General features: G+C 41.2%; 1 protein-coding gene across 1 annotated transcript in view; it reads left to right on the forward strand.

Moving 5' to 3' along the window:
- cacna2d2a (calcium channel, voltage-dependent, alpha 2/delta subunit 2a) overlaps positions 1-27,577 on the forward strand; it is a 161,384-nt gene that overhangs the window by 52,828 nt on the left and 80,979 nt on the right. Inside the window, exon 4 of the mRNA XM_073469195.1 lies at positions 26,800-26,859. Coding sequence (XP_073325296.1) covers positions 26,800-26,859 — 60 coding nt within the window. The remainder of the gene's footprint in view (positions 1-26,799; positions 26,860-27,577) is intronic.

Here is a 27,577-nt window from a genome sequence, read left to right on the forward strand (position 1 = left end):
ATAATAAATAATTACCTACTTCTCATAGCTGTAACCGACAGTTTATCAGGCTGATAGATATATATTGCTCATCCTTATCGCATTTGTTTTGTTTTTGAACATACAATATAAGTTTTATATTACATCATATGTATTGAAGAATAATCAGAGACAGAAGGTTAATTTTTACAATAAGTAAAGAGAGTAAACAAACCTGGGTTGATGATATGTCATTCTGTAGTAAGGCAAATGGACTTGACAAGTAGGCCTGTTTGATTGAAGAAGAATATAAAGTGAATTGAAGACAATGGTGGACGGTGGGCGGGTTGTCTTTCAGGAATGACGGAGATGTTCTGTGACTTTTGCGGTCATGCTGATAGTGATTGTGAGAGATTGCAGGAGGGCTCGGACCGGACACTGTGCAGAGACAGCAAAAGTGTGCTTGACAGAATTAATCAATCAGACTGCGTGGGCCTCCGTCTCATCCTGACCGTGGAAACCAAGACGACACAGCCGGGTCGGGGATGGGGAGGGACAGGCCGCTCCAAGTCATCTGTCATCACGTTACACCCATTAATAATTCAATGAGACAGAGACTCCTGTGCGTGGCACGCACATCCAACATGCACACTGAAAAGGGTGTGAGCACACACGTGTCGCCACAGGTGTGAACATTTGGATCTACTCACCTGTGAACTTTGCGAGCTGTTCACACTGAGCTCACCTGCCAAATGACATCTGAAAATACCCACTTGAAACTGAGGGAATCAGAGCTGACATTGAACAGTTACCAAAGTACAAAATGGTTACAGCAGGCTGTCGGTCATGCACTTAAGGTTGCTTGCTCATGGCCTTGTTTTCAAGTCAGTCATTCTGACAGCTTTGTATACTCCTCTATGACAGAGAATACAGCAAAATGATATATTTTAGAAAGAAAACCTCAACACTGTTATGTGCTTTTTAAACTCAGCAGCCATCAGTTTACACGTCTTGTAGTTTGGATCATCACAGTTCTCTACCAGCTTTATGAGTGGTCAGAAAACCTCCTGTCACCTCAGATTGATTGTCACAGACTACACGACACTCGTGGACACTGGAGAATTGGCTGTGTGGTGTTAAGTCACTTCTTTTTTTTTAGTTTGTTCATTGTTTCCACAGGGGAATGTAGCTTTGAAGAAGGGTTACAACACACACTCGGGTTGATGAGGTGCTGGCTCGCAAAAAAAAAATCTGTCAAAGACAAAAAGGAGGTGAAGCTGCTCACAGTCATGCTCTGATGCATATTTATTAAGATGAAGACTGACCGTCTCCATCAGAGAAATGCAGCTTTGATCATTTAGCGGCTTGATAATTAATGAGAAGGCTTGTTCATTTTAATGATAAGTCATACTTCATACACTTATTTGTTAATGGTGGGCCAAAAAGCTTTGAGAAATCAACAGTTTAATTATTGTTACTGCAGTATAACCACCTCCTTGAAGTGTGTGGTTGATGACTTGAGTCGTCATCACAGTGAGATCTCAGATGCCTCAGTGACTGGCTTTAATTGAACAGGCATCCGGCACAAATAACCAATTTATAACAGCTAAATTTAGCCTGTCATTGTTTTAAAGGGCCACCAGCCCTAAAAATGAGGCTCCCGCAATCTCACCACTGTGAGGCTGTTGTGAGTAGTGAGGACTGTCACTCCTATCTGAAATTGGCCCTCAGTGGTAGAGAGTACTACAGCTGGAGGATTAGTGAAGTGAAGCTCTGTCTTTGTCTAATGTGGGTCTGATTTTAGTACGATTATTCTCAATCAGTTAGCCAGTGCTCTGCTGTGTTGTATATCGCCTGCTGTACTGCTAAATCAATACTATACGCGTACTTTAAAAGAGATCTTTAAAGATATCGCCTAGTTTTCTAAATCCCTTGAATTCTAAGTTTCCTTCACTCCCAACAGCAGCAGCACGACAGCAGCTGGTGTACACACAATGAATTACACCACCGGCAGCAAGTGATTATGTCCCTCCTGTTGGCGTGAAGCGATGACAAATGAAGGAGTTGTCTCTCACTTTCAGAGGGAGCGAGATTTCCCCGCGGCCTCGCTCCCCTCACACCTCATTCAGGAGCGCCATTGAAGTGATTTTTTTCCAGGAATATATGAGAGTGCGTATCATTATTACCATCAGTATTAAAGCAGTCTTCTGGCGTAGAAGTTTATTTTATTCCAGGTACAGCCATTCAATACGATGTTATGTATCGTATGACAATAGAAAAACGTCTATCATTTCATATTGTGCTCAATAGTGTGTTTCGTTTATTTGCAAATAACACTCTTCAAGCAATATTTTTTGTCTTTTGGATGACGCTTTGCATTCTTCCTCACGGCACAGAGACAGAAAATGGGCATGAAGGCAGCACAAACAAACATTAAGGAGAATGAGGTGAAACAGAACTGGGTAATGCCGAACTGGAGACAAACTCCGACCTACCAAGACGAAAGGAGGAGCAGAAAATATGCTAGATCATGATTGTATCTGGACATAAAATGACCTATGCTGGGATATGAGATTTTCCTGGTATATATGTATTATTACCTATTATAATTTGGTTATTTTGCTGTAAATTGAACACTAAATGTTCAATAAAATCTGCATGAACACAAAATCTATCTTTAAATCTTGAATCTTCCACTCTCGCAGATTATTTCCCTCCTCTAACCCATCATTTTTCTGATGTCAGTGGTTAACGTCCAACCCTGCCCTCATCATAGCATTAAAAACTTGATCCACACACTTAGTATTAACCTCCCCGAGGCGCAGCAATGCCTCAGTAATAGCGTGCAACCCCTCGGTATGGCTTGTGTTCATTTAGGGAGCTTAATGAATTACAAGGGCTTCATAATGAGTGTGTCTAAGCAGTGCTGTGGGGAGGTCAGATGGTTTGAATAACTAATGAACCCAATCACCAGTCAGAACTTTAACACGCGTGGAACATTTTGTATGTGCTGTTGTAGAAGACATAGCTACATATTACAACCCCAGCCCTCCCACCACCACCACCACCACCACCACTGTGAAAATCTAACAAAGTAATTTGGTTTTCCATTTCCTGTAGGCCTTTGGAGAGGCAGTTATAACTCTCAGGTCCCATTAGGGAAGAACAGGGGAAGTAGGCCGAGCTCTACTTTGGTAAAAATAGAAAACTTTACAACTTTGCTGTGTGCACTGATTGGCTAAAGCATATCAAATTTCTGTCAGTTCAGAGAGATTTCATCAGGTTCCTGAGGACATGCACCATTTATGGTGTCTTTTACATATGCCTTTAGGGTCCTGGACTGTTCATTCAGACTGATGTTTTGAAGAATGTTGAAAGCAAACCCATTAAAGAACATCATCAGACGGGTTATTGTAACAGAAGAATTGTCCCTGCAATGTTTTGATAACTTGATGATAATTTAAATGTAACAAAATTGTCTTTATTATCAGATTTCTATGTTGTCAATCATAATCTGCTGTTTTTATTGTCTCTGCAAATAATTCAAAGCAATTCCCAAACTGTGATCCATAAGATTAGGATATCCATCCTCTCTTGGATCCAGGCTCAGCCTCAGGGGGGATTTTTTGGAGGGGCTGTAAATTTGAACAAGTATGGGAACTTCCTTCACCCATCCAGCCCCTCTGCAGTGATAAGTGGACCTCCTCTGACCACTGAATCATGTCCAGAAAGACTAAATTAGATTTTTCCAGGAATGAGTTGAGAACTCCTCCAGAATGTCAACGGAAATGACACTTCCAGTTTGACTTTGCATCCAGTTCAATGAGACTCTCAAGCTGAGAATGAACTTTTATACACATATACTGTATGCTTTAACAAAAACAGTATTCCACAACAGTAGACAACGTGTAATTTATCAGGCTGCGCTAGGTGTACTGATACTGGGCTGAATGCTAACTTGCTCACAGTTTCAATGCTGATTTTTTAGAAGGTATGTTCTCTACAGATGTGACCATAGGGGCTTTTCCCCATACATGCCAAACTTCAAAACAGTTAGACATTCAGTTAGAAGCTACACAATTACTGAGAGCTGAACATACAGAGACTTTTAAAAAACACCTTTCTTTCTCAGCATGCTAACATTTGCTAATTAGCACTAAGTACAGCTGAGGCTCATGGAAAGGGCAATCCATCAAATTGTTGTCCAGCATGCTTCCTTCTCTGGAGACCGTGAATAACTGTACAATAATTTCATGTCAATTCTTCCAAAGGTTTTTGAGATATTTCTGTCAGGACCAAAGTGGTGCACTGACCTACTGACAGACCCATTCTGTTCCCTGAAGTGTCTAATGTGGCTAAAATTGTCTGTTTAACATTCATCTTTGTTTACCCAAGGACAAGAAACATTGGATGGTCTACTTTCTTAGTAATACACACGCTAATTGTACGTGTTTACACAGAGGTAGACACATTTCAATACATTGACGCACACACGCACACACACACACACACACACACACACACACACTCACACATGCACTGAATTGCACATCCCCTCCCATAATCTCCTCCCCAATCCCCTGGCCCCTGTCATTCAGATCTATGAACTTCCATTAGCAACCATCTGTTACAACCTGCAGCAAAGCTATTACACTTCACACGCACAGACACACACAGACAGACACACACAGACAGACACACACAGACAGACACACACACACACACACACATATATGAATGGACACACTTACCTCACTCAGCGTATGGCCGACTAACTTCTTTGAAGCCTTGAGAGAATTTGCTGAAGCATCGCCTGTTTAACCTTCAAAGGAGAAGTCACCTGTACACTCACAAACACCTGCGGTAGCGTCACTCTGCTGCTCGCCCACTACAGATGCATCAGAAGGTCAACAACCCAAATGCTCACACACACACGCACACACACTGTAACACACAGAGTGGGAGGTCATTAGAAACACACACACAGGAAGGGATAGGTCATCGTGTTGTAAAAAAACAGATTGCTGTATCTCCAGATTATTCTATCTATAGTATTGGGTCATTCTATCACTCCCACTGCTCCTTGGCAGAATTTCACATTCAACAAAATGCCTGAACCTGATCTGCTTCATGGCAGCACGCTGCCTCCAGCACTTTTCTTCACATCTTTAATGCACACATTTATTTTAGTTCTGCAATGTGCCATTTTCGGCCCCATTTGAATGCTCTGCTTTCTCTTTTTTCCCCCCTCTTAAACAAATGTCGGTGTACAGCAGAAGATTTATATTTTTTGCCATGTTCCTGCCTCACACAAAATCATTCATTTGAGTGACAATATGGGTTCCAGGCAGGAAGTGAGGGGGGGTTGATTCAGCATCTAATTATCCAACTTCTTCTTGAAAGGGAAAAAATGCTCTCTGTGTTTAAGCAACTTGTTCACGTAGCAATAGCATCTGCTTCACTCCTTCATTTCCCCGTCAGCGAGAGACAAATGAATAGAAATGACTGCTTTGTGCTTTTATGCAGCCGTCTCTCCAAGCTGCATAAAACATATATTTCTAGCCTCCCATGTGCGACTTTGTATCTGCAGAGAGGGAAGAGAAAAGGAGAGATAGAGACACTTGAATCAGGAATCGCTGTGCTAAAACGCAGACGTTCTTTTTTGTTGTTTTTTTTTTTTTTTTTTTTTTCAATTGCAAGGCAGTACTCTTGTCTGTTGTTTTCTTTTCTAGAGGGCACAATTGAAAAAGATCATTTTTATGAAAGGGGCTTTTTGAAAAACGTCTCGGCAATCAAATATAAAATATGTTATACCACTGTGTGGTGAAAAAAATGAAATAAGCGCTGCCCAAAAATAATGCCTTGTTCGAATAGAAAATTGTATTTTCAATGACAAAATGGCACAGTGTGGTCATTTACTTTTCCTAGTGAGATCCTTTTGTAGGATGGCACACTGTTTTTTATTTTTTTAATAAAATGTCATTACGGTCCGCTGTTCTAAGCAGGTCAAAATCCAGCCCACTTCCATTTCCCTCGCCCTCCACCCTACCAGACCCCTCCACCTCCGCTATCTCCTTCATCCCGGCGATTATCCGCCAGCTCCCTCTTATCAGCATCATCAGCTCAGAGGCCATATAGCAAAATGGCTCCCATGGGTGGAAGTCGACGTGCAAACTTTTGTAGAGATGGAGAACTAAGGCTCTTTCACCTCCCATTTTCAATTAATCTTGTATTAAACTCATAATTGCCTGAGTGATTCTTTGCATAAAAATCTATGTTGCGGTGAAATAGCACAATACCTGTGTAATTTAAGGATTATTAAAGTTTATTTGAGTTAAGTTATAGAAAAATCTACGCTGTTTGTCGATGAGAAGATATTTCTTTTTAACCTCACCATGAGTGGGAGGCCGGATGTTACTCGTGGGCGAAGTATCTGTTGGTGGTGAGGTAAATAATCCCTATCTGAACACTGGCCTGATATCCATAGCCTGCCTCTGACCCCGGGAAGCTTTAATTCCAGTGAAATGGAGAGTCGGGTTCTGCTTGAGCGAACCCCTTCTTCTCTCCCTTGTGCAGTGGACAAGGCAAATAAGGGGCTTGCGTCCTGAAAAGGAGCTGTTAGTTGTTGACAGACCATTGATCGCAAGAACAGGGGCTGTTTTCACAGTATGGTGCTCTTACATAACCAGATACACACATGCACACACACATACACACATGAAGAAAACCAAATTTATGTAAATCTATCATCAAAACAGATTTTATGTTCTGGCCACAGATATTACATTTAACAAGATATTCTTTCTCTACTGCAGAGCATACAGAGAGACAGACAAATCACTTCTATTTCAGTGAGGTTTGTAGCTTTTTAGAGTATCACCCCCTCAAAATTGCATCTGGAATCAACAACATCCATGCACTACATTTACATGCACAAATAAAACAGGTCACTGGGACAAATCAGATAAGAAATTAGAGAATGTTTTTACAAACAGTACAGGACCCAGTATACTATAATCTTCTACCATATATTTGAACCAACGCTTATATATTTTAAAGGTATAATATGTCAAATTTGTTTAATAAAATGCCAAAAACAACTAAAAGTTTGTTATACAGTATATTGTGTTGTCTTTTGCTTAGATTGAGAGAGGCAGAAAATACATACTTAACGTTTAGGTCAAAAATAGTCTTGAGCTGTATACAGGTGTCAATGGCTAGTGTTGGTTTTCTTCTGTGGCAGTGAAAAAAGTAACTACAGTAGTTACAGTAACTGTAATAGGACAGAACCGTTCTCTGCAGAGCTAACAGAGCTTTAGCACTTGAGCTCAACCACTCTAAAATCACCCAAGAAATAAACGTCACTTTACCACTAAAGATCTTGCAGAACAGGGAAGCTCTGTCTTATTGTAACACATTTGCTTCAGGAACTGAAGGATGGGCTCAGACAATTAGAAGTGCTTTTCAGAGAAACTGCAGGTGAGCTCACCGAGTCTATTGTGTAAGTCTGCAGTGCAGGACTGCGGGAAATGAAAAGTTTGAGTATGTGAAAGACAAAAAGGTTGAGAGGATATGAGAGGTTGTGCGGCTCATATTGTTCACAGGAGGAATGACATTAGTTTCTTTCTGCCTGAGCTGCTGTTGTTTTAACATTCTCATCATGGTTAATGTACACAATCCTCACCACTCGTCCCCACTGTGTAAGGACACTCACGCAGAGAGGCCAAGGGAACCAGAGGTCGGCTCGCCTTTATTTTGCTCTTCCATCAGAGCAAGCAGTTAATCTTTGCTCGGCCCCAGCTTATCTGGGCGCCTGCCACCCTAGCCCTGCCCAGGGAGAAAGGCATCACACGCCTCAGCCTTCTCTCCTCCTCCTCCTCCTCCTCCCTCCCCTCGCTTCCCCTCAGCTCAGTTCTCCTTGGCTGACTGGAGGAGGTGGCTGCAGATTGAATTATTCTCTCCGTTCCATTTCTCCCAAGTTTGCATTCATTTGCAGTTCGCCGTAACTTCTTTTCTGTGGTGTTTGTTTCTTAAGTGGAAGCCGTTCAGAGTCTGTCTCAGCTTGCTGCATCGTCTCATATCAGTTGTGGCATTGGCCTGCAATCATGGCTATGCAAAAAAGAAACAGCGCTTTTATTGGTGTTAGAGCACATTTGCAAAGGCAAATGCCCAAAGCCCTCCTGGTAGCACTGTTTTACACTTACATAGTATGTGTGAGTGTGTTGGTGTGTGTTCATGCACAGGTCAGATTTCCCACAGGGCTCCCACTCATTTGATTCAGGACTTTTCATTGACTTTCAAAGTCATGTTTGTTGATGTTTATGGGCGTTTAAATGCAGGTGTTGGGGTTAAGATATGACGTTGATAAATAATTACATTTGCCGTCTAATTTTGTTTTGGTTTTTTTAAATGTAATATTTTATTTCATTTTGTATTTGAGGGCTGCTAATAATGATTATTTCCATTATTGATTCATAATTAATTGATTATTCATTCAGTTGATCAAATGTCCCAGAGCTCATGACATCTTCAGACTGACCAACAGTCCAGAACCCAAAGATATTGCGTTCACAATGGTTTAAAGGGGCACTACAGAAGATTTTAAAATTTAACAATATTAATGAGGTAATAATAGAAACTCAGAAATAGTTATTTTTTTCCATAACTGAATAAAAAAGCTGTTCTCAGAAGAAAATAAGGTCCCCAGAACATGAAAAATTTAAAAATTATTGAGTTTCTTTAGGCATAAAAAATGCAATCAATAAAGAATAGTCTCTGATTAAAATTTCTTCCCCAAAACTACATAGTGCACTTTTAAAAACAAAGAAAAGCAGCCTATCCTCACCTTGCAGAAGCTGGTACCAGATAATATTTTACAATTTTTCTTGAAAAAAATATTTAAACTATTAATCGATTATCAAAATTTTTGACTAAATTAGTCGACTTATTATATCAGTCATCTCATCCGGTAAAAACAATCATAGTAAAATTAATTAAAAACAAAAAACAACAAAAAACTGTTCAATAATATCATTTTTTAAATATTGGATCTAGTCACAGAATTGATCTAATGAATTTATGCGTTTCTTAAAAATTGTTTATAGGTAATGTTTCAATAAAAAATACCATTCGAGGTTCTAATCCTGTGCCTCTGTGTTAATTGTTCAGTAATCTCTACTGTCAACAATGTCAAATCAAAGAAAAATCATTTTTACATGTTTTTATGTCAAAGAGTTTTTCTCCTCCGGTAAAGCAGTTCAATATGTTGAATCACTTATATTAAACATGGCGGCGTATACAAAAATGCGTCCACTCAATTATGATTTCAGGCCGCTAGCTAACCCCGCCCGTCGTATAAAACAGCCTTTGACCTTGGGATCGTCGTAGCTAGCTGTGCCGGGAGCTCAGTGTGGAGAGAGTTGTGTGTTTTGATGTCAGTGGCAAAGTCTTTGTTTATACGTGAAATTAGCTAAGCCACACCCACTTTGAGAGGGCCAATCAAGTTAGAGGAAGTTGATTTAAATCCCTCTCATTATTATATCCCGTCCACATACAGTAGATTGTTCAACCCAAAAATACTTCACATTATTAAATATAAGGAGATTTGACTCAACAGCAACAAAGTTTTTTGATTTGAAAGAAAAGGATTTGCATATGTGTGTATCATGATCATCATTTGTTTTTTATGAATGTCTAAGTCTCCTCTGTACTCGTCAGTCCTCAGGAGGAGCTTTGAGTTCATGCTGTCAAACTGTGGTTCACCTGCCTCCCCTTTGCAGCCCATATCCCCTCTGCCTCCTCCTCCTCTTTTTATTTCTGCCCCTCTGTCTTGAGCTTCGACAGCCTGTCATAACATAATGACCTAACACTTTTCATGATTGGCAGGTGTTTTTCCTTACAGGCCAATGAAGTAGTAGCAGGGAGATGTGGTTTAATGCCCAGTTACCTTGTTTCTTTCGCTGACTGACAGGTTGCTCCCCAAACTAGACAGAAAGGAGGCCTGTTTGTTTGTTTATCGCCCATTTAATTCATCCTGTGTTTGAAAAGCCAAGCGGCAGCTGTCGGCCATATCTTTGGCTCGTTCGAGGCAGTGACCAGGGGGATGGGATGCTGCCTTCCTCTGCTGAATGAGTGACAGTGAAAAGGCATTGCAATGGGAGAGGAGGGGAAGAGAAGATAGAAGTTTGCCCGGAGGCAGCGGTGGAGAGAGGAGGTGCTGACGGGGAGGTGGGGTGGGTTATGCTTCAGAGAGACAGTCGTTGAGAATCTCAAATATTGACCTTGGAAAACCACCGCTATGATAATAATTATCTCACTCTCTCTGTTGCCCTCTCTTTCTCTCTCCACTCTACTCTCTACAGTCTCTCTCCCTCTCCTCCTCATGTCTCTCTCTCTCTTTTTCATGTGTGTCCTTTGCTCCTGTAATCTTAGCGACCTCAGATAAAAGCAACCTGGCTCTTTTTTCTTCTCTTTGATACACATTAATCCCTATCATTGATTACAAACTTACAAGCTAAGGTTCAGCTTATCACAATAAGCCTCTACCATTTGACCCCCCCAGCCTCCCATACTGTACCGTTTATTATTAAAAAAAACCCAGAAAGTATATAATTTCCATCATTTCCTACATTATTATGAAACCGCTTATCTGGCTTTTCAGATTAAAGCTTCCCGATCATGCTCGTTTTCAGGTTCAAACTTTTATTTTGGGTAGGCTTATAGGACATAGCGGCTTTGTATATTTTCCTAGCAATTTATTTTTTTGTTTTTGACATAACTGATATCCATGGTGACTATATATACTGTCTCTTTAAGGTCCGGAAAAGCCCAGTCTTCTCTGATTGGTCAGCTCTTACAAGCCTGAGCAGGCCCCACCAACTGTTTGCAAGCCGCGTTGCGGGCGAGGCTGAGTGCTTTAACGGTTTAGTTGTGACATCACAATGTTACGGAAATCCTATCGCCTTGTTTGAAGGCACATTTTCTGAATACGGGCTGTGTGCATCTATCAGTAGATCAAGCAACTTGATACTTTCACAGTATTTATATTGCACTTAGACCTGTTTTATAATGACAACAGACATGGAAATCTCACTTTCTTCAATATGGGACCTAAAATGTCACTTAAAATCATTTACTTTTTGTAAATACCTCTTTATGATAAATATTGTATTCGTATACGTACTTAGCTTTGAGCGATATTGAATTCTAGCATCTTAAGAAGAATATACATACAAAAATATAGATTCAATTTATAACTTTTTTACTTGAAAAGGTGCAAAGCAGTTGAAGAATTTTGTCCAGCCTTGAGCCTTGCCTGGAGTCCTTCTCTTGAGGCACAGCTACAAAGAAAATTATTATTCACCAGTGGAAATTAGGGCCTTGCACACTGACTTGAGAACTTTTTTTATCTCATTTCCTTGCTCTCCTGTTACATCAGGCTATACCTGGGAGGTTTAGGTCATACCTACGCAGGTGTGTTGGTGTCTAGGTCTAATCTGATGCTGATACCGTAATCATGGTTTATGTTCATGATAATGACACATTGAAGAGGTCTGGTTCAACTTGTCCTCGCCGCTTGCTGCACCACCATTTCAGATGACATGGTGGAGCTGCTCCTCAAAGGCAGCCACGGCAAAGTATGCCGAGCAAAGGCGGAGGAGTACATCTATTCATTTAAAGTGGTGCTAATGGCAGACTATTTAAAAGTCAATTAATTGCCAGGGGCCAAATGCACAGTGGCAGTTAATGCTGTCACAACGCTGAGTAGTAATTGGGTGTGTTGATGGGATGTGTCTGTGTGTGCCAGTGTGTCTGAAACTGGGTGGCCACCTACTGTACCTCCTAAAAATGCTCAACAAAGGATCGTCTGCTGTCCAGCGAACGATATTGGTCAAGAAGCAGAGCATCATGGGGGAGCAGCATAATAGCCTGGATTCAGTTTGTACTGTGGTTTGTAAAGACACATGCACTGCTTTGTTATAAAATGTTTGTTTTCAATCTTCAATAGCTTTCACTCTGTTTTCTTTTACTTTACACTATTATTTCTCAAAAATCTGCTTTTGATCTTTTCAATCTCCTTTTGTTTTTTCTCAGTTTGACATCACTACCCGCATCTCCATTCTCTCTCACCTTTTCATCCTTTTCCTCACTTTATCATCCCGCTCGGTACGGCAGAGAGATGGAGGGAGGGAGGGGGAGAGAGGGGGAGAAGGCCTGAGATCGATGTTGGGCTTGCACACACAGAGACCGGCAGCTGGCTGAATCGGAGTGATCGATCAGGCACAGAGCATTTGCTCTGCCAGACTGCTGGGCCTTTGTGGATGGAGATTATTTCTAAATTATTACAGGAGGCAGATGCTTGTCAGAAGATGCTCTCTGTCAAGGTTAGACTGCTTCAGTGCCGCCTAGTTCTCGCCTTCTCTCTCTCTCCCTCTGTCACACTTTTGCTTTCTTCATCTTAAATTCGTCCGCCTTCAATGTTTCACCATTTATTTCTCTCCTGCAAGGGTTTTTCTGTAATTTCACATATTCCACATTGCTCTTTTATATTATGTAGCTGTCTGTCGTGCAGCGTGTTGTTTCCGTAGCACGAGATATGTTTAGCACGTTATAGGTGAGATAAAAAGCGCACAGTGTGTTGCAATGAGAAACTGAAAATGCCATCTGGTAAATTGACTTCAATACTCACGGACGGAACGGGCTGCATGGTGTAATCTTTGACCAATGTTAGTCTATAATGATACTGAATGTACCAGCTTTCTCGAAAGTCAGTTTGTTTTTTCTGGAATGATTTGAATAAGTTGTTTTCATTCTCTGCCCTTCAACGATGCTGAGTGCCTGCGTTCTTTAAAAATAGATGGTACGTGGATGGCTTTTGTGCGTCTTTATGCTTGTTGAGTGCCATATGTGTGTGTGTGCTTCTGAGTGTGTGCACAATGTTTAAAATGGATAATTTAAGACGTCTCCAATGTGTGTTTCCGCCCTCGTTAGGCTGATTAGACTTGGGAACGGCCTTGTACGCCCTGGGCTCTACCTCTTGTCATCTCGTTCATTTATCCCGAGCTTTATTCTCATGGTCAGATATACAGTACAGAGGAGCTGCTAACAACCGTCCTAATACCATGAAATAAATGAGTTAACTGACATAAAGAAAGAAACTCCAGGGTAGTTCTAATTAAAGGAACTGCCTGACCCTTATTTGTTTTATCCACAGTCAGGTGTCACATCGATTTCATGCTTCCAATACGGGGACATGTTTAGCTTATTGTAGGTGAGCCGTAATTATGTTTCCAATCAAATACTGCAGAAATATCCAAAAAGAGAATATGTGCAAATTTAGACAAGGATGTTAAAAGATGACGTGGTTATTAAACAAGCATGCCATGGTATGTCATATTCCTCAACATAGCATGCATGAATGTCAATTTATTGATTGAATTTGTTAAGGTTTTTGTCAGCCAACATGGAGGACAGAGAGGATGGTGACATGGTAGAAATGATGCCTGTATGAAATCCAGACCCAATGGCCTAGCTTTTATTTTTTGGTCATTCTGCTTTAGAATTAGCATGGAGCGATGAGTATCTGATTCATTGCGTGTTGTCATCACCTTTGAAGACAGTCTCTTTTTAGCAACCTGAACTAGTGGAAAACATGCAGCACTTAGCTTTGATATATCAAATGTGAAAAATATGCTTTTCAACAACCTTAATATGTCTTATGTCCATGTTTTTTCTTGTTATCTAACAAGCTAGTCACCAACACATCCACCATGCGTCAGCTGGCTTGTGTTTCTTGCGAGTTCCAACAATGACAGATGACAGGAATTTTGACATGCTGCGTACAGTCTCTGCATCCAGCTGTTGTATTTTTCTATGTGTATTAACTGAACAAGAAACAGACAGCATGGAAGCCATTGAAAGTCACTTCTTTGCTGTGCCAGGTTTAACCCATCCAGGACCTACAGCATCTCCATGACGACTTTAAAATTGCTGTTCACATTTGGCATAAAACAGAAAATGGGCAATTTTCAGACTCTCATCAATATGTAGTATTGACAAACAGACAGTATGGGATAAATGATTTTAGGTGATTCTTTGATTGTGCTTTGAACTCCACTCACTAATAAAATATGACATCACATATTACCAGTTGCTGAATTCGCAGTTCAGAAAATAGAGCACACTCTATCCACATCTGACAGACATGAAAAGAAAGCGGTGGGATTATTGTCTTAGACAGGACTGGGAGGAGAGTTTAGAATGAAAAAGGAGGATTGAGCTATCATTTTGTACGTGGTAACTTGAAACGGGCCCTCAGGTTCGGTATTACCAAATTATGACTAAACCCTTATGTATTTTGTGGGTTTTTTTTCATAACCATCCCTTCATGTATTTCCTTATCAGTGTTTTCCCAAGATTTGTGGAAGGCTTAGGTGCACATATTTGGCAGGGGGGTTGGGGGTCCAAGAGATACTTAATAATAAACACCCAAAACACGCCCTATATGTACATGTTTTGTTGTGTACTCGATTCATACTTACCAAAAGTTTTGGGATCTGTCCAGTAGATGGCCTCAGCTGTGAGCCGCAACACAGCTGCAAAAGCTGCAATGTAATCCTTTGGGGCAACTGCAACCATCAAGTTCACGTCCAATAAAAGTTTTTGTTTTTGCCACTGAGTGGCTGAGGTTGTTATTATAAGTGTTGGACAACATTACTGAATCCTACAGAGACAGAAATGTTAGTCGAATGATAAGATCCTTTTCGTAACCAGGAAGAGAGAAAGAAGTCTGGAGTTTAGCAGCAGCAAGAATTAATTTCCAAAGTCATGGCTGACTATTTAAATGATTTTGACAATCACCATAAGGCGACAACTGTAACTCACCTCGACCACGGTTTAAAAATACTGGAATTTCCCTTTAATGATAAAGAAGACTACTGAGGTCTAACCACTACAATTAGCTGTATCATTTAGTTCGTTTTGATTCTCTTCACATTGATTTTACATCCATTTGTGCTACGCCTAAGCCTTAGGGAAATCTGCTTATGTGTGGATAGTTTTATAAAATGTAAAATGTAATGTGGAATACATTGTGTTACCACCAGTCACAGCACTTGTGAATGCTGAGCATCATCTCTTTTGTTGAATATTCAGAGAATCATCTCACGGTGACCGAGGAGTGTAGACTGTTTGAGGACGAGCCACAGCAGAGTGATCAAACATTTACATTGTTAACCAGATGTTGTATGCATTAACATATGAAACCTGCTCGAGAGCTAGATAGCTCCACACAATGAGAGCAATCTGCTTGAATTTCTTTTAATCCAAATACATACAACCTGATCTGAACCTTATTATAGATGCATCTGAAATTGTTTTTGCTGATGGAAATTGAATGTTCAGATTTGATTTACAAACACAGATTTGAGTGCACAATGATTCTTGATGCATCTTTAGTACTCTGTTTTCTATGTTACTGCGCACTGCTACTTTTTCATCATTTAATACAAGCTGTAAGAAAAATCTGAATTCCCTTTATATTTAGAAAATCCTTTAAAAATCAGACAACAGCAGTCTGCAATAGAAAAACTGCATTTTTAACTTATATTAACTGCTTTAATATCAGTCTGTGTGACTCATCTCAGTACATAAACATTATAAAAACAAAATAAAAATACATGTGCAGTGCATTACACTGTGCTGTGATCTACAAAAATATCGTTTTCACATAGCAGCTCCAAGACAGGATGCTCTCCTGCACAGTTGGATGCATCCTAAGCTCTTGGCTGATTAACTGCCCTCACTGTGTTCTTCATGGCTGCAGACATTAGCTTCAGGTTAAAACAGCTAAAAGGGTTCATAATTGTTTTGAGGCAGATGTTACATACACTGTGCATCTTGTCCAGTTCCTTCATAAAAATCTGAAATGTGCTCAGATGTCCACTTTCAAAATACTGGGTCTGTTGTTTTGTCACTCGCTGCTAATACCTTCCTTCCTCCGCAGTATCTCCTGAGTAATATTAGCCTCATGTTTTCCCACAATGGCAAGACATTGAAATGTCACATTACAACTTTATTGTCCAGCTGAGGCCGGAAAATCATCAATAATAATAGGCTGCAAACTCCTGATTATGCTCTGTCACAGCATTGATGCAGAATCTTCTAGGTCCGCATCGTGATGCATCTTAAAATTGAGAAATTTCCACATCTGACTGAGATAGGAAGACTGAAGTACGTGATATGTTTAAGAAACAACACACACAAGCACTTTTAAATCCTGATTATTATATTACATGTTTCTTTGCACTTGTTTTAATCTAAAAAGACAGTGACAAATGTAAGTGTGCTTGCACACTGTTAGACCAGTGATTGCAGAAACCTCATCATATAGCTCCTCAGTACACTGTAGGTATTTAAATACCAGGGCACTTAGCTCCATTTCTCTCTAGTAAGAAAAAAGAAGAAACGATCTCCTCTGGGAGAGATAGACAGTATGGTGGTGGGGGAGAAGAAGAGAGGAAGAGCTAAATGGAGGCGAGATGAAGCCTGGATGGGGAGAGGGAGGATGATGAGAAGAAGGGAAGTGAGAGGGATTAATTGTTCACCCAGGAGAGGGAGATAACATCAGATGTTTAAAAGCCGCCACAACTAATCCTGTCATTTCTTGGACTAGAATAATGAAAATGGAGAAATGATATCTCTTGGAGAACTGGAAACTGAGCTAATCTGTATGCCTGTAACGAGCACATGTTTGTGGTTTTCTAAACGGTCTACAGATAATGATATATTTCTGCTCACGTGGTATCATTTTTCAGTGTGATTCCTGCCAGAAGAAAAATGTCATTTTATTGGACGCAGCGTTGCTGTTTTTCTTTATACTGCATTAATTCCTCTGTGATTCATCATATTTGTATAATTCTTAAAGATATATTATGTTTAACGTCAGTTGCATAAATGAAGCATTGTATGTCACTCTTTGTAATATCCAGGCATTCATTGTTTATAGATCCATGACTGTAGCTACCATTAGCTTATTAGCTCAGTTAACCGTGGAGCTAGCTGGACTACCAGGGGAATGTTTTCGTGTTCACACCTCTAGCGCGGGAGCTTTGGACCATTGGGAGAAAGAGGTTCTCAGGCCTGGGGCTAGCTGGTTAGCATGGTAACTACAGTATATACCTCTGCAACACAACACATAGACATCTTTGACATAACATCAAAACTATTGTTTCTGCACATTATCTTGATCATTTTTTGTAATTTTTGAACGTTATAACAAAATTATTACATATTACACCTTTAATCTGAAAATTATTTTCATGATTAATCATTTGGTCCATTGAATGGAAAAAAAAAACATTTGCAAACACAGTTTCCTGGAGCCTAATGTGATGTCTTCAAATAGCTCTTTTTGTCCAGTCAACAGTACAAAAGTCAAAGAATCTTCATTAACATCATTAATGACAAAGAAATGACAAAGAAAAGCAACATTTAAGAAACTGGAAAAAGCAAATATTTCATTTAAAGCATTTTCAATTATCACAATAGTTGGCAATTAATTGTCTTATGATCGATTAATTGACTAATCGTTGCAACTCTACATCAAACATGGATATCTAGAAACAAGAAAGTGTGAAGTTTGCCATTCAGCAGCTGACTCTCAAGTCATAGATGGCACAGCGTTACAAATTAGGTGACAAATCATGGATGACTTGCAGTAAATAAAGTAAAGTTTGAAATCCTCTCCAGATTCATTCCGTACTGAAATTAATTTAAACTGGCTGCTGCCCTAAAGGTAGGAAATCATTCTAATAACATACGGTACGCTTTTGAATCAGCCGGCAGTAACATATAGACATATAGCTCATAGTTAATGGGCTAAAACATGCAAATTCATCTGCACAGTGGCAGGGAACCCTCCTGATGTTCTCGGTATGGGACCAGCTCTCTGCCCTACTTCTGTCGGTGTTTGCTCTCCTCTCCAAGTACCGCTCTCTTCCTCCGTGACCCACACCTGCCGTTTGTCACCAACATCCCCTCCATCCTTTGGTCCTGCAGCGCTCCCCTTCCTCCCCTGTCATATCTGTCATAGACGTTTGCTCGCTGGTGTTGCTCTAGGCTTCAAATTTAATTTGGTTTCAATCTGCTGTAATTGCTTTGAGAGATGGCCGTGTCTGCATGTTTTTCCTCTCTTATGTCTGCTGGAATACTGGATAGGGTGTGTGTGCAGCTGTAAGTGTGTGTGTGTGTGTGTGTGTGTGTGTGTGTGTGTGTGTGTGTGTGTGTGTGTGTGTGTGTGTGTGTGTGTGTGTGTGTGTGTGTGTGTGCGCATGCGTGCGTGCGTGCATGGATGAATATGACTGAAGGTGTGTACTCACGTGTGCATGTGTGTGTAAATCTTGAACAATTGCCTGGCCACACATTGTCAATGATATACTTTGTCAAACAGCAGCTGCTGTCACTGGAATCTCTGGCACGTTGACAATGCTTTTGTAAGGCACCATACACTTTCTCTTTGTAGGAGAAAAAGAGGAGGAGAGAGAGAAAGGTACATCTACAAGGCATCACTAATATCTGTTTTGTAACACCTTTTAGTTGAATAATAACCTCCAAAAGCCCTAAAAGTGTCAGAAATCTAAAGGAAGAGGGAGGATGATTGAAGTAAAGGGCAAAAAAAAATGACAGCAAAAAACAGTTTGCCCTTGAACTGCACACAGTGCTGTGTTGAGGTGAGGTGACAGGAAGGCTGCTAAGCTGATGGACGGAGATAATGTTGGTATGGCTCTTAAAAAAAAAAGAAGAAAAAAAAAGCCATCACGTCCCTCCTATGGTGTTTTTTCTTCTCTTTTTTTCCCTCAATCGCCTCACTTTCTCCGCCGACCATCTCTGAATCAGTCTGGTCATTTCTACTTCCTGTAATTGTGGACACCGAAAAAAAAAGAAAGAGTTTGTGGATTCTCACCCCATGAAAAACACAACATCTGCTCTTTCAAAATCACTGATCATACATTTTTTGTATTTAATATACGTATTTATTCTTTGACATTCCAAAAACTGTATTCCTACCCTAACCCCCCCTCAAAAAATACTTTAGTTTTCCTAATTTGTCTCGACAATTCACCTCTGACGTTTCCTACTGTATTTGCATCCAAGCTCAGCAGCCAGTTTGAGCCTGTCAACAGGAAAGGGCACCGAAAACACAAACGTGCTTGTAATTGATTGCATGATGATTTAGTGAGGGCTCTTTTGAGCTGATTGCAAATGTACAGTGTGTACTGTGCATATCTGAGTGGGGTTAGTGTGGGTGTAAGTTGCGACCCGTGGTGATTAAGAGTTTGTCTTTATGTGAAGAAAACACAGTTATGCTGTTACAATCAAGTTGTTTCAACCGCTGTCTTTATCTTTTTTTGCTCCTATCGTATGTTCGTGTGTGTTTTCTTTAGGGCTGCATGTAACAATTATATTCATCATCAATCAACCTGCCTATTTTCACGATTAATTACTCAAGTAGTCTAAAAAAAGTGCTCATCACATTTCCCCAGCAACCAGTTTGACGTCTTCAAATTGCTTCTTGTATCCAACCAACAGTCAAAAACCTAAAGACTAATATTACTACTGCTTATTATTATCATAAATGACAAAGAAAAGCAAAAAATCCTTACATTTAAAAAGCTGGAACCAGCAAATGTTTAAGATTTTGACTTGAGAAATTAGTGAAATGATTCATCCATCTATCTATTAAAATAATTGCCACATTTCCTTTTGATCCTATTTCGACTAATCTGTTAATCGACCAATCGTTGTAGTTCTAGTTTTCCCAATAATCTGGCATTAATTTTACAAAGATGTTAGGTTGAAGTATACAACGTATAACCCCCTGCCCCCCAAGTCAGCCTGCTGAGGAGACACAAGTCATCCAGGCAGTCACACACACACCTGTTAACAGATGTACCAGCTAAAAGAGCAGTCGTGTGCTCTGTTTCTTTAGAGTGGAATGTCACTGGGTTTCTTTTGACTTATTTATTTTTAGCTATCACTTCTTCCAGACAATGGGTATGCAATTTTCTCCTTCTCAGTCACCTGCAAGGTCGATGCCTTATGAGCTGCAAGAGAAACAAGACGTCTGAATCTTTTTTCTTTTCTTTTTTTTAAATGGCGCCTTTAGGCTCCCTTCCTCTCTCTCGCTCTGTGCCTGTTGCCTGACTGATGCCAGTAACAGCAGGAAAGGCCAGGCAGCAGTTTGGGCATGTCTGTGACTATCTGTCAAACAATGGACAGTGAGCCCAACCAGCCAGACGCTCACATGTCACTGAGCTGATCCTGGTCTCATCGACACACTGCTCCGCCTGCACGCTCACCCTGAGCCCCCTGCTGGCCCCCTGCGTGAAGGACACTCGGCTGCAGAGCTGTGTGCTGTTGACTCACTGCGATGGTTCCTGCAGCGACCTTGTCTGACCTTTGCATCTTTTAGATTTGTACTGGCTATGTTCGTCGTGACCCGTGCAAACATGCGTGCCGGCGAGTAAATAATGTGACGGAGCTGTTTGTAGCATCCATCCCATAGGAGGTTTAATTGAAATTACGGTGGTAGTTGCTCCAGTGAATGATAATGTGCAGTACAATGGTCTTTGGCCCTGTTCTGTGCTATGATGAGTCTGCCACTTAGCTTCAAAGGCTCTGTGGTTTAATGAGCGAAATGCATATTATTTTGAATGGAGCAAATGAAACAAAAAGTGCCCCAATTAGAAGAGAATTAATATTGTTTTTTATGGAGATACTTCAGCTGTCAGTAATATATTAAATTAGCTCATTTGCTCCTGTGACATTGCTTCTAACATAATCCTATTTTGATTATATCCATATTATAAACGTAGAAGTAGACTGATTAGTACACAAGAGCTTATGATCAAGGTCGATTATTTTCAGTGTAGCTCTGAAGAACCATTATGAGGCAGTTCAGCTGCTGCCGAGAGCTGCTGTATTATTCCAGAGTAGACAGTTGCCTTTCTTGTCCCATTGAACTAAACACAGAAGCTTCAACACAATGCTGGCAATCTACAGTGGAAACATGGTGTTTCTGTGGGCCTGCATGGAGTGTAGAAAGCTGGTGTTTGATTTTTTTTTGAAAAGCTGGTGAGTGAGTGAGATGCTGCTGTGGGTAGGTGACAGCATGCGTCTTCCAGATCCGGTCTCCGTGGAAACAGCAGAGTGGAGTCGGGATTGCGCTGCGATGAGTGGGGAAAAAGAAAAGTGTTAACATTTTCCGTTGTGGAGGGGGAAGATTATGGGGGCTGGGGGGGCGACAAAGGCAGGGATTATCTCAACACATGCTACAATAGCACTACACACACATCCTCTGCAAACGGGCCTGCCACGGGCTGCTTTGGATCACAGAACAAAGACAGGGTCTCCCACCCATCCATGCAGATCCTCTGTCAGAGTTAACTAATAAGGACTACAATACCCAGCTGCCAGAAGCAAACCGACCAGGGACCTGGAATTAAGGGTCATTATTCCTCGTCCTTATGGACTTTAACATTGTTTAGATAATTGAAAAGGAGAACCCATTCTTATTATCAGTCCTCCGTCATATCAGTCACGCCAACAAATAATGCAAGCAGTAAAAACATGTGACAAGTTTGCATTCGTCTTCCTGTTTTAACCCCCCCTCCCCCCCGGTACAGACAACTTCTGCCCTATGTGAAGTCAATTAAACTGTTCTGAAGTTGGTCTGTGACCGTGTTGTTTGAATTAATATGGCGTTGAAGAGGAGGGAGAAAGTTTGAGTGCAGCAAACTGAGACAGATGGAGAGAAATGGACTACGGCGTATGATGGCAGGATAAAACAGCCGAGCGAAGAGGAGAGATAAAAGGATGGTGAGAGAATGAAAGGTGGTGGCGGCGGCAGTGAGGGCGCGAGGCGAAGTGAAAGTGAGTTTGTCTGTGATGTTTTAAAATTCTGGAGTGGAAAGTCCCTCCATCTGTTATTGTGGGACGGTTCTGACTCAGTGATTTCTATGATTGGCCTTAATCCCGGCCGAGTGGAGGAGACAGAATGAAGAGCTTAAAGCAGACTGCTCTCACTCTGACAGGCTCCACTGGCGGCTGCTGCTGCTGCTGCTGCTGCTGCTGCTGCTGCTGGGGCTCACTGGTACGCTCAGTCTGCTGCCCCCTAATGGGCTAACTGCTGCATGACACTACACTTCTCTGCACTACTTCAGCAGCTCTTAAGACCCAGACAGAGTGGTGACATTTTGATGTAACATGAATTTGTCAGCAGCCGTGAACCATCATCACAGGCCAAGCTACTTGCTCGGTCTGTGATGATTATGACCTCATATAAGCAACACTGCCCAAAGATGTAGCATGTACTTTATACTTTATACTGTCTTTAGGTAAACATGCCATTGCTGATGATTATTCCTGATCCTGCAAGTATCTGGATATTTAATTCAATGTGTGGAAAGGACCCTTAAGAAAGCCGTTCTATATTTAGACGTTTTTCAAAGAGCTTAGTGGCTTACCATTATGATTGTCACTGTCCACAGCAGCCAATCATAGCAAAATTTACTAAGGGTCTTCCCTCGCCGCGCTAGTCTCTCTGAGAAGGTTAAGTGACCTCAGCAGAGTCATTTCACAGTCTTTTGGTCCCCAAGGTGACTCGAGCGTTCCCAGAAACGGAGCTGAGGGGGTCATTTGGAGCATGTTGAGTACCTCTATTCAAGGCTGCAATCACACGTACAGACCATGTCGTGTTTTCTCAAGTGCCCTCTCACTCAAAACACACACATCGTGGGGCCGTTTTGGAGTGTCCCTCCGCATCGCACAGACGACAGTGTGCTGTGTCGAGTGCCCTTTAAGTTAATGCTCAGTGGAAGGGCCTAACAGGCAGCAGCAATCACACAGGCGGCCCGGTGTCGAGTTGGCGCTCACCACAGCATGAAGCTGTCCGTCCCTGGTGTGCTGTCATTCCCTTAGAAATAACATGACTTCAAGTGATTAAACTGCTCCCCTCTGGAACAGAGCAAACCGAACAGTTATGAATATTAAAGATCCTAATCGCCTCATGCTGAGCTTTCAGTATGTTTTTTTTTTTACCCCTGCTGTCTTCTTGGTCCGTGAGTTCACAGAGAAGGAGCACAGATTTTCACCGGCAGGGTTCTTGGACAGCGGAGACATCACCAAGCTGCTACAGCACCAGTGCCATTATTTACAGTGTTTGCATACATGACAGACTCCATTGTGTGTTGTTTAAGGCCGTAGACCTTGCAGAGGCACTTCACATGCCACTATCCATTACAGAGTTGTGTTTATGGTTCTTGACCTTGCCTGAAGGCTTGGTGACAAATGGCCCAACATGTGATGCGTTTTGTGTCAAGGTTACAACGGCAATAACATTAGAGGGGCGTGCTCATGTTGTCAACTCTTCTGGTGTCTTTGTGCCCGTGTGCTGTAGTGTTATTTGCTGTGTTGTGTGGGCCTGCATGGAGCTTATCTGTGCTGTACTGTGCTGATCTCACTATGCTCATCCAGTGCTCTAAGCTGCTTGGGCTCCAGCCACCAGCATAGATGATATATCCCTGCCCCCCTCCTTCCCACATCTCTCACTCTGATTCATTGGCTGTTTGTGTTGCCCATCCATCTGGGCCAACACAGAGGAAGGAAAGACACATGAAGACACATGGCTGTTTTGGAGCAGGGGGACTGCATTAAGCTGTTGGGAAAGAGATAGGGTCCCAGAGAAATTGTGGCCCACCAGGAGGGGAGGGAGGAAACATACCGGGGTAGAGGCAACTGGAGGAACAGAGGGAAAAAAATATGTGTGGGCTACTCAGGGGGAGAGAAATGGATTTTCTAAAGGGACAAAGTACAGATCCTTACTGACAGATTAAATGCTGAGAAAAAGACTGAGCCCAGGGGATGAAAGCCGAGCTAGATCAAAGATCACGACAGAGGGTTGAGAGAAAAAATAACGTGGAAACAGTTCTGCAAATAGTTATTTTTTATGGCCTCAAAAAAACATTAACAAAAAAAAACATGACGTACACCATCTGTTGTGGCAGAGAGTGAAATCATATGGCTTTAATTTTCAGGATAATCTCAGAGCTGGAAATGCGGTGAGATTATTGTTCAGCTGCTCAGTGTTTATCCCTAATTGAAAAATGGAGTGTTGATAGTTTCACCAAGAGATTACCACTGTGGCGCTGCCCTTTAGCAAGGCTGACCCTCTCGAACGAAAAGCCACACAATTACTGCCTTTTCTAATGGATTCTTTGGTAATAATTTCAATGGGCTAATTAGATCCTCATTCCATTGTTTCAGTCGCCTATTGTCTCATTAGGAAATGAATGAAATGTTATCGTTGTTATTTAAGGCTTGTTCAGGTGATTAAAAAGCACAATGCAAAATCATAAGAACACAGAGGACTCAAAATGATCCAGATTTTATGCTATTATGTGTCACAAATTAGGTTTGTGGTATCACATTATGTACATACTTTAAACCATTATGCTCCACTAACATCCCCATACGACAGACATAAGAGACTGATTTCTGGGCCTGGTGTGTGTGTGTGTGTGTGTTAGAGGAGGAGGAGCCATATTGTGTCTGTGTGGCCATGAGTGGGAGGGTCTGCTGTGATGAAGAGGGAGGGGCGCTCTTAATAGAAATAGGACAGCTTTTACTATAATGAGAGTTTGTGTCTTGTGTGTGTTTTTGGAAGATAAAAAGCCTCTCGTGGTAGGGGGGACTGGTTCGTTCACTGTGGCTCACAAATGAATGAGCTTTTACTGTAGCTGGGGTCTAAATAGGGTTAGTAATTTCAGAGCTCTGGGACTTTACGGCCAATCACACTATTCTAGGACAGGAATCAGATCGCCCCCTAGAGGCGCGGGGAAACCTAGATTACTGTGGGAGGAGAGAGAGAGAGACTCCAAGGCTTAACTTTATTTGCCACTTGTATGTATGACTTCCTATATGAGAAGCCTCCATACATTAGGCTGCCTCAGAGATAAACCTGAGCTACATCATGGTAAATAATGTTAGGCCATTAAGGCACATTAGTAGGTAGTGAAGTGTGATACTAGCATGCGATTAGAATATAAAGTTTGTCATTAAATATAATTCAGAGCAATGCAAATACACCTGCTACTAGGACTGGGTGACAAAATCAAATATCACAATATTTTCACCAAATACCTCGATATTGACATCGCCACAGTATTGTAAGGATGACTTTTGGTGCTTTCACAAAACATCACAATGAGAGTTTTGCAAAACAATCACCGGTAATGTGGATATAACGACTAAATGGGTAAAGGCAAGTATTAGAACAGATAGAACAGTCTGGTACCAGAAAATGACATCACGTTATTGTAATGCAGCCTTTAAAGGAGATGTATAATGCTCATTCTAAGGTTCATAATTTTATTTTGGGTTACCACTAGAACAGGTTTACATGCTTTAATGCTCAAAAAACACTTCACTTTTCTCATACTGTCCAGTGCTGCAGCTCCCCCTCTGTCTCAAATGCTCTGTTTTAGCTAAATTCTGCAAGTAAGTGACATTGTGACTTAGCGTGAAGTCACATAATTAAAGGCGAGACTACTGATGAGGTGGTTCAGAAGCAGTGTTTTGTGTGGTAGAGAAGAGTTAGTGGTAGTTCGGACATTTTTTGTCGCAAAGAACGTATATTTAACACTGAAGGAAAAGAAGGAAACAAGCATTAAAGGTATTCTTTAAAACCAAGAAAGGACAACACTTGTGTAATATCACAGTATAACGATCATGGTTTCAATATAATATCAATATATTACCCAACGCTGATGGAAGGTATTGATAGTGTTATCACTGACTGCTGTTCTGTAAATTGGATGTTGAGTCTCCTCTGTAAGCAGGAAAAAGCTCCACGACGAGGAAATTTCATATTCGTCAGTCTCCTAAAGGCACCCCTTTTCTGCGCATACACAATTAAGTATGGTGTTTACTATCTGTCTCTGTAGATGGAGAGCTTTGGTGCATTGAGTCAGACAATGAAAATGTGTGCAGCCTTGCATTATACTAAAAAGAAGTGTGTGGTGAACAGGTGCTGCAAACGTTGAAACTGATACAGACAGTGTAAGTGTATGTATCTGATTTGAAAACATGTTTAATGTGCACATTAAATATTCTACACATGTCATGGTGTGTTTCACCTGCAAACACATAGTCAATCATGCCATGTATTCTGAGCTGTATTCTGAACTTGACAGCAGCTAAAGCCATGAATTCTGAACGGCAGCAAACATTAGCTTTGTAGCTAATGTCTGCCTCTTATCTACAAGCATGGGCAAATATCTTGTTTACCTGGTAGGAAACAAACTACCACTACCAGGGAAAAGTGCACACTTAAAGCCTGAAAACTAACCTGCAAATGTCAAGATAAGTCAGTGTGGATTGGGACTGATGTGGATGTAGCTCAGCGCCACTGATATTAATGATCTGTGCCTTGTTATTAGCACAAGTTTGTTTACATTGTTTCTCTTAGTCCTGGCAGCTCATCTGTCAGACAAATACACATATTATAACAGCAATAACATCAGCAATATGTAGCAACACTGCCACTACTGTTTCACATACAGTAGTGGCAGTTTACTAATAGTTTTTAACTAAGGCCTGTACTGTAAGGAGAAGAGTGTTGTCCTCTGAATTATCAAGTTAATTTTCAGCTGTACTAGCTTTTAAGGGAACAAGGTCACCACCCTCATCTGCCCATCTGCTTCTCTGTGACTCTCTCACACATGCACAAATCACTATCCTCTTGACTTCTGACACTCACACTGCTGTTTTTGTGTTTTTTTGCAGAAGCTGGCCAGGGAGGCGGAGCTGCTCCAGAAGGATCATGAATGGCAAGACGGTGTGACGGTAAAGTAGGACACACACTCCTCTCCCTCCTTCTCCAAGACCTCTTCTTTCTTATTTCCAGGCAAACTGGTTTATCGTTTGTCGTATGCCCGCTCCCATCTGTTTTCCCGTTTCCTCTCAGTTTAGCTATTTTACTTGCATATCTTTAATGACAATGTGATCAGCATCACAGAGACAACGTGGCAATAAAACCTAATTATATTTAAATGGAAAAACACACAAACACAGTCCCACATTTATGCACACACACTATAATTGCTTACTTTTGGGGTTGTTATTTTCATGGTCTTCAGTGTAATCTCTCGTTTTGTTTCACAGGCTACAGGAAGTTGAACAATGCATCCTTTTGCAGCTGACCTTTAAAACACACAGATCCACTCTTGAAATCTAAAAAAAACAAACAAAAAAAAACAAAAAGGAGAAATGGAATTGCTCTGGTTTGGGTGTTTGTCTGTGTGTGTTTGTGAGCCTGCGTGCTCCAATGACTCTCAAATTTGCAAACACTCAAATGCACCACAAACATACTGATGCACACACACACACACACACACACACACACACACACACACTGACACACACGCACCCATGCATATATATAGCCTCACCCAACAGATACACTTGCACATTCCCTACTGTCATATCCTCTGTCTCCAGGGAGACGAGCTCGCTGTCATGGTACACTTCCCGCAAATGGATTTTTAACACAGCACCTCCTGGG

This window comes from Pagrus major, chromosome 6 (assembly GCF_040436345.1).
Source record: "Pagrus major chromosome 6, Pma_NU_1.0".
Lineage (NCBI taxonomy): Eukaryota > Metazoa > Chordata > Actinopteri > Spariformes > Sparidae > Pagrus > Pagrus major.